An 8,021-nucleotide genomic window follows, 5' to 3' on the forward strand; every position below is an offset into this window, starting at 1 on the left:
TCTTTAACTATTGCCGAAGAACTGTCTCTGTCCTCGTGCTGGGTGAAGAAGTCTTTGGAAATCCCCCAAACATCCACTTTTACCAAGAAATCCCTGACAGCAGTCCCCTCCCCAGCTTTTCGGTGGCGTTGCCCCGAAGGAAATCCGTTATTTTTTGGCGTCTCATTGCTCAGTAAAAGCTGACTAGACAACCGAAGAATAAAGTGGCGGGAAAATTCGACTCACGTCACATGACACAATCAGCCAATAGATTTTTAGATAGCAGAATTTGCTGCTCTCTGATAGGCTGTGTGGGGCACACAGGGAAGCGGTGTACGATATATGTGGCTACCGATGGATTCAAATGTCTTCTTTTTTTACATGGTTGACGTTCAAAAGTAGGTAGGGTCCTACCGGTTCACCCGAGTCGTCCTCCACCTCCCTCCTCCACACACGCAATGCATTTGACTTGTGACTCGTTAAATGACCACACGGCGTCGCTGTTGATCCACTTAACAGACTCTCTCGTTCCCTCAATGAAAACGTGGCGTGCGCTCGTTCATTCAGTCACTCGTGATATTTTGTCTGCGTGCAAGAATGCTTTCAATTTCCCAGCGTCCTTTGACCCTTTAAAATTTCCAAACATTAACTAGGCCTATATTATGCTCATATGTTTTATTATAAAGGGAAAATATTTCAAAGGTGTGCTTGTAGTATTTAGTAGTGTTTATTTATATGGTCTCGTTTCACCGGTTCCTGGGATCTTCTTTGAGACGCGTGGCACATTAATCGGAGGTGGCACGGGGCCGATAGCTTTAAAGATAATAGATTCATTAAATGCTTGTACACTCACATAGATTTATAATATCCCGTCGGTTGACAGGATATCCTGCCCGACCTCCTCACACCTGGCTTTTCTATTTGAGGTTTAAAACACTCTTCATCCCAGGATATAAAAAAAAAACATTGTGTTTATTTGACAACCTTAATCCGCTGCTCAAATCGTTTGAGATGTCTGCGTCTGTGCAGCCAGGTCCTATACAAATACCTGGCCTCGGAGTCCTGTACAAATGCCTGGCCTCGGAGCGGAGGTTACACGTGTCGGAGGGTTATTCTCCGGAACCGACCTTCAGTGACGAAGACTCGGCGCGTCCTGAGCGAAGCCTTGCAATGCGCAGCTCTCCGTCGCCATCCTATGATTTTTGCGGAATGCGCTTATATTCTTGTTGATATGAAAATAAAAAAATAAATAAAAAAACCTGCGCATTTATTATTGCGATTTTATTGTCATGGCATTTTATCGTCATTTTGTTGTCATATAGGTCGAACTGGAGCGAATATATAGCTGCACAGCGCAAGCATTTGTTCCGTGTATAAAAACGTATTGCCATGAATATAATTCAATATACAATAATGATAATAATAATGATGATAATAATGATGATGATGCTGATAATAATAATGATAATGTGTTTTAATGCTAATAGGCTACTAAATAAACCTGCAATGTGTTGTGAGCCTTTACGTAAGCCTGGTGGATGATTGCGGGGCCTGGTGATTTCATTGATTAGTTTTTCAGCATTTGTGTCTTTGCCGATACGGGGCTGCAGGCCGACGCTCGCGCCGCCGACGCAACGTGCTAATTTGCATAAAGCCGCACAGGTAGGTTATCAGCGCAACGGGCGCGAGGGTATTCGCGGCCACAGAAATAACACAGCAGCGATTTGAAAATAAAGCTATTTTTATTGTCAATGCATTCAACATGATTAAATAAACTATCGAGTAGTAAATTTTCGCAAAAGGAAGAAAACACGGAAACTATTCCCCACTGACACAAAATATTACACTTTGTATTTCAAATAAAACAAGTTATTTACATTGTAATGTATAGACTGCATCTTAAATTAATATTATTTGATATTACATGCACTGTGACATATAGTCTGACACGATATCCCCAGTTGGTGAGCACAGCCGTGGGAGACACGAGAGAGAAAAACGTCGCTGCCTTGTAAACAGTGAAGTGGAACTACACTGGGAATTCTTCTCTATAGTCGCATTAATATGATATAAAATACAACTTGCTGTACATTTACACATTTAAATCTTCCCTTATTTTCAAACGTTAAGTGCTTTATAAATAGATTCATTTTCCAAAGTCAAAACGCAGTTGCATACACCCAAAACACGACATTTTGACCAGGGGAGGGAAAAATAACGGACCCAAAGGAAAACACGAGAATGGCGTCCATGATGGTGAGAGGTGTGTGTGTGTGTTTTTTTTTTTTCCTTAATTTTGTTTTGTCTTTTTTTTCCATTTGTTCATATTCTTAAGTGACATTTCTCCATTTGGACTGTTTATATCCATGACCAGACCAGAAAGCTTGAAAAAGTCCCCCCCCACACCCCCCACAGGTTTATTTCAGGTGTGTTCAGTTGTGGGAGGTCATGTGACGTGACAGGTGGTGCCGTTCCCGGAAGGACTCGTTGCAGATGGGACACTTGAGCTTCTCTTCACGCCGCCGCTTCACCAGGGGCTCCATGGCGTACTCCTTTTTATGGTGGGACCGCATGTGGTAAACCAGGTCCGACGTCATGCGGAAGGAGGCATTGCACTTGGCGCACCAGTTCTGCGCCGGCAGGCAGAGCGAGGTGAAGCTAGGGGGCAGGAGAGTGAGGGCCGAGGGCATCTGCAGCTGGATGGGTGCGGAGTTCTTGGGCCAGAAGGCGGTGGCGTAGACGAAGGGGCTCTGCTTGGCCATGCCACCCGGCACAGGGCAGTTGGCTCCCAGCTCTGCTCCCTGGAGCTTGGCGGCCAGGTGGTCCGCCTGGTAGAGTCTGCTGGAGGAGATGGTATCGCCCACTGCTGGATGGCAGTCGATCATCTTGGGCGGCATCACCAGTTGGGAGATCTGGGAGAAGGACGAACGTGATGGCTGACTGAAGGCGCTTTTCCTCTCCCCACCATCCCCTCTGCTGCCCTGCTGCCCCACCGAGGTGAAAGCGCTGCCCATGGGTGGGGTCTGGGGTGGCTGAGTCTCCGACAGCACCTGCCTAATGTTGAGGTGCTTCTCGGTGGGGTTGCTCCCGGGGCGACTGCCCTCCTTGTTCTCAGAGTTGGAGCTCGAGAGGCTCTTGTTGGTGCCACTGTGCTGCTTGAGACTGTGCGGTGACTTCCTGACCTCAGTGAAGGCGCTACGCTTGGGCTCTCCTGGCTCCGTGGAGCCCGGTGGGGAGAGGGACCTGTGGTTCTCCTCCAGACCGTACACTCCTCTGTAGTTCTGCGCCGAACTGGCTAGCTCCTCTTTAGACTTGGTGTGAGTGAGGGTCAGACCTTCCCGGCTCTCCCTGTCCTCCACCTCGGAGAACTTCCTCTTGCCCGAGCTCTCACTGCGGATTTCTGCCTCCTTGTCGCTGGGCGGGCTCGTCCTGTTGTTCTCCAGATCTCTGGCCAGGTTGTGAAAGTCTGTGGAGGGTTTGCTGCTGTCCTGGGTGCTGGAGAAGCCCTCGGAGCGGCCCAGCTTGGGGCTGGCCCTGGTCGGGGTTGTGTTGGGGCGCTCGGTGCCGCTCTCCTTGGCCGCGTCCTCGTCGGCCCCCGTGACACTCTGCAGTCTCTTGGTGCAGCGAAACCTGAGGTGGGCCAGAAAGGGGAACTCGAACTGGAAGCGCTGGCTGCAGTCAGGGCAGGAGAGGGGGGACGAGCCTGGGGAAGGAGATGGATAAAAAGTTCAGTCACCAAGAAAACCGCGTCGTGCTTTTGTTGCCGAATGGTGAAGTTAGAACTGTTGGATTTAAATGCCTCATTACATATCCACAAAAAGGTTGTAATGAATGTAAAGGTAAATTAAAATACTGTCTGCATGCAACCCTCTACACACCACACAAGCGTGCACACACACATACGCGTGCACGCTCATTCATGAGTGAGTGCATCTTCCGATTCATTTTTTTTTATCTTTCCACTTGCTCTTGTGCAAGTCGCGTTGCATTGGTATTGCCCTCGGCATGCTGCATAAAGACACGCGTCTACCTGCCTGACTGATGTGAACACGGCTGCACGGGTGTATTCACGTCCCTGGAAGACGCCAACGCCATCTTTGACTCGTGCAGGTCAAATTGCTCGTGCGTGGAAACGTGCCACTAAAGCAGGGTCTGATCCCACTTTCAGCTCAAAAGTGAACTCAGATATCACCGTCATTCCAAATATGAGCATGCAGTTCAGCGAATGCGGCGTTGTTTCCTGACTTGGGAATGGCTACAACCTGGCCTGTGTGACGCCCTGGTGCTGTTTTTGGGTCACTTGGCCAACAACAGTCACACGGAGGCAACAGTTCAGCTGCCCAACAGATGTGACGTTCTGCTGCGGCCGCGTTGCCTTTTGCTCACTCACCCTTGCTCTTGGCCTGCGCCCTGCCCGAGCTGAGGAGCAGCAGCTCGACGAGGTCCTTGCCGTACCACACCAGCAGCTCCTCGTCCTTCTCAATCCTGCGCAGGGAGCGGTAGAAGAGCTGGCCGTTCTTCACGTAGGCCTCCAGGTTCTGCTCCTCCTTGTCCCGGGCGCACTGCACCAGCCGCAGCCACATCAGACCCTCCGACGTGCTGTTGGCCGCCGAGGTGTCCACCTGCGCACCACACGCACGCACGCACACACGCGCGCGCGCACACACGCACACGCACACACGCACCACCGTTAGATCGCAGACAAGGGGGAGCATGGTGCTGATGCTCCATTGTTTTCAGCCTCACTGTGAGCTGGGCTGATGAAGCAGAATTCATCCTGAGCTTTTCTGTTCTGGTTTTATTTTGCGGGGCGCGTTTCTTCCTTCAGGAAAACGCAGATCTGCGTCATGAGACGGCAGAGGATGCCTCGCGGTTTGAACTAGATCCTGGCAGGACGAAGCAGGACCGGCGAGGCTGCTACCCACCCTGAAGATGTAGGGCGCCGTCCGCTTGTCCGTGGACTTGAGCGCTATGAAGGCGATGCTGTCGTACAGGGACGTGTGGCTCAGCACGCACGGGCCGAAGATGGCGTTCTCAGGCACGTCGCACGTGGTGTAGACGCTGGTGAATATGTCCGTCAAACACTGCTGGACCGCTTTGGCGTCGCTGTCCCACACCAGCTTCTGGGAACCGGATTCCTCCATGACGGCCTGGGAAGGAAGGGAGAAGAAGAAAGTAGCGAGGCGCGTGAGCGGCGTTGATGTGGACTAAATCTCTTCCTAGACAGATTGGCTAAACCAGCTGTCAGGGGCGTCGTTTGGGCCCCCTTTTTTTTTGGCACAGGCTTTCTAATTAATTCAAGCCCCATAATAAGTTCATGATGGCATTACCGCCAGCATATTGACGCTATGGTTGCCTCATTTAATCAGTTAGGGAACCAAATAAATAAAAAGAATAAATACATGAAAAACATTGCGAAAACATTTGCTAAGCAAAAAGGTCATAGCAATTAAATTGTAATAAAATATATTATTTAGATAATAATAATAATATTATTATTATTATTATACTGTTATCATTAAAATTATTTTGCTGTCTTGTGTTGGTAGTTTTTCATTAGCTGGGGCAGTATTTCTCTTTAAATAGCGACAGTTTTGAATCCTGACAGGTTCTGGAGAACATCTGGATTTTGGATATTTGTTTTTAATCTTTTCATATTGTTAATGATGTGGTGGAAGAACCTAACTGGCTCTCCACAAGCACACATGGGTTTTAAGTTGTCTTCAGCCCTCGGAATAATGATCGATAACGATCAATAAAAATAAAAACAAAGCCGAGCCTCAGTGTGGACGGAGCGTCCTGTCCAGGGTTGGGGGGGGCGTGACGTCATCTGACCTTTCACTGCCGTACTTGTACAAACGGGAGTAGCGTATGCTGCCTCATTAGCATAATCCACCACTTTCCCCTTCCAGACTGTCATTAAGGCACCACGCCGACTTCATTACCTCATTTTATTTCATTTATTCTTGTTTGTTTGTTTGTTTGTTTGTTTATTTGTTGTTTCTAACGCCGCGTGTCCCGGGCGCGGGCGGTTTCTATTCTCCTACACGAGCCTTTAACACGCAACAAACAATTACACTCACGAAAAACAAACAAACAAAACAAGAGGTTTGTGCAGAAGTCTGCCTCGTTCACACAGCATACTAGCTAGCGTGCTAAACCCGGGATGCAGAATATTATCAGGATAATATTATTGATGGCTTTACAGAGGGGCTGTGATGGCATTATCGCGCATGTAGAAGAAAGAGTGAAGTGATTCATATCTGCGGTCTACTGCAGCGCGAGCTGCTGGATTATTTACCCCTCATTTTCTTTATTCCAGCCACGAGATAACGATAAATACATGCGGGTGATGTGAGCCCACCCACACAACTGTGGCCTATCGGTTTATTTAAAAAATATATAATTTCGCAATTTATCACAATTAATTTTTTTATCAAATTGTATGAATTATTACAGGTTGTTTATTGGTTGATCTAATGTCGCACAAAAAAAATTGCCGTCAACCAAAATCCAACCCATTTTAATCTGTTATATATATTAAATATATATATATTTAATATATATATATGAGAGTAACGGTAACAGGCTTATTCTGGAAACTGGCTCAGTTAAAAGTTGTTTTCTCTCGGGTCAAACCAGGACTCTGTGTGTGTGTGTGTGTGCGTGTGTGTGTGTGTGTGTGTGTGTGTGTGTGTGTGTGTGTGTGTGTGTGTGTGCAGCCTGAATATAAATACCGTATAATAACTCGTCACAATAAAGCCATGAACACGTTTAACAGGACGGCGGGTAAAGAGAGGCTGCTTCTCTCTGCAGCGGCCGCATCGCCTAATCTACCTATTGTCTTTAGAGGAAAAGAAAGAAAAAGAAAAGAAAACGAAAAACGACCCGTATCTCATATGGAAATCCACACAAAAGGTCCGATGAATATGCATCCCTCCCTCCTGGGATAGAGAGAGACACGCAGACCGGTGGGAGGCAGACCCTTTACATCATATATATACATCGCGCTGTCTCACTGGCTCGTCTTCCGAGAGCGTGCCGGTCTCGGGGTACCCCGGTGTGGACGCGCGGTGGGTTTTGTCTACATGCGGACCCGTGTACGTGTAGTAGTAGTACACGCTGCCAACATCTGCGCTCTGCGCGCGCACTGCGCCCCGTTCAGCGGCTGCAGGACGGCGTCTGTCAGCCTGCGCTGCCCGGGAGAACCACACCGACCCCCCCCCCCCCTCTCTCTCTCTCTCTCTTACCCCCCCCCCCAGCATCCACCCAGCACCCAACACCACCCAGCACCCTGCAAACTGTCTCATCAAGGCTTTGACTTAACGCACGCGGGCCTACCTTTTGCGTGGGTAAGCAACAATAAATCCACAAATGTCCACCGATGCTTGGTATCAAAAAACAAAACAAAGCCACAAAAAAGAAAGAAGAAAGAAAGAGAAACCCAACAGCGGCGTGGAATGAGACGCGCTCCTGTTCCTCCTCGGTGTCAATACATTTCCCCGTGCCGGTGAAAGTGCCTGCTGCCGCGGCTATGGCCCCGCTGCCGGTCCGCCGAACAACCCGGAGAGAGAGAGAGAGAGGGAGCGAGAGAGGGAGAGCGAGGGGGAGAGAGAGAGAGAGACCCTGGGACAGAGAATGGAGAGAGAGAGAAACAGTGGCGTGCAGATGGGGCGCGATGCACTGGCTGACTGGCACACCGACACACACTTTTTGTTTGCGGCGCATAATCTGGCCAATGAGGCGTGTCACTCTCCGTCTCCTCCCTTTAACTCTTGACTGGCCGGCTGACATCCCGGGCGCTTTATGGACGCGCCGGCAGCAAGAGGGCCGTCTCCGCAGAGGCTCCCCTGCCCTTATTACTGCTATCATCATAGTGTTAGACTGGAGCGCCGCTCGTCATGGAGCCCGCGGGGGCAAATAACAGCATTTTAGGAGTGATGGCGGGCCACACGAGAGGTTCCCGTTTGTATTTAAAGACAAACGTTGAGATCAAAAATGAGATTTAAATTTCACATGTATTATAATCAAATAGGCCTTAC

General features: G+C 49.0%; 1 protein-coding gene across 1 annotated transcript; it reads right to left on the reverse strand.

Annotated features, from left to right (window-relative positions):
* Positions 1-1,732: 1,732 nt before the first annotated feature.
* On the reverse strand, positions 1,733-7,636 carry prdm8b (PR domain containing 8b). Its single transcript, XM_056292474.1, has 4 exons — positions 7,321-7,636; positions 4,905-5,129; positions 4,370-4,601; positions 1,733-3,682 (listed from the first exon to the last, which is right to left on the reverse strand). Exons 2-4 carry the CDS (start codon positions 5,121-5,123, stop codon positions 2,412-2,414), a joined length of 1,722 nt encoding a protein of 573 aa, XP_056148449.1. The 5' UTR covers positions 5,124-5,129; positions 7,321-7,636; the 3' UTR covers positions 1,733-2,411.
* Positions 7,637-8,021: the final 385 nt, after the last annotated feature.

The sequence above is a fragment of the Lampris incognitus genome, chromosome 1 (assembly GCF_029633865.1).
Source record: "Lampris incognitus isolate fLamInc1 chromosome 1, fLamInc1.hap2, whole genome shotgun sequence".
Classification (NCBI taxonomy): Eukaryota; Metazoa; Chordata; class Actinopteri; order Lampriformes; family Lampridae; genus Lampris; species Lampris incognitus.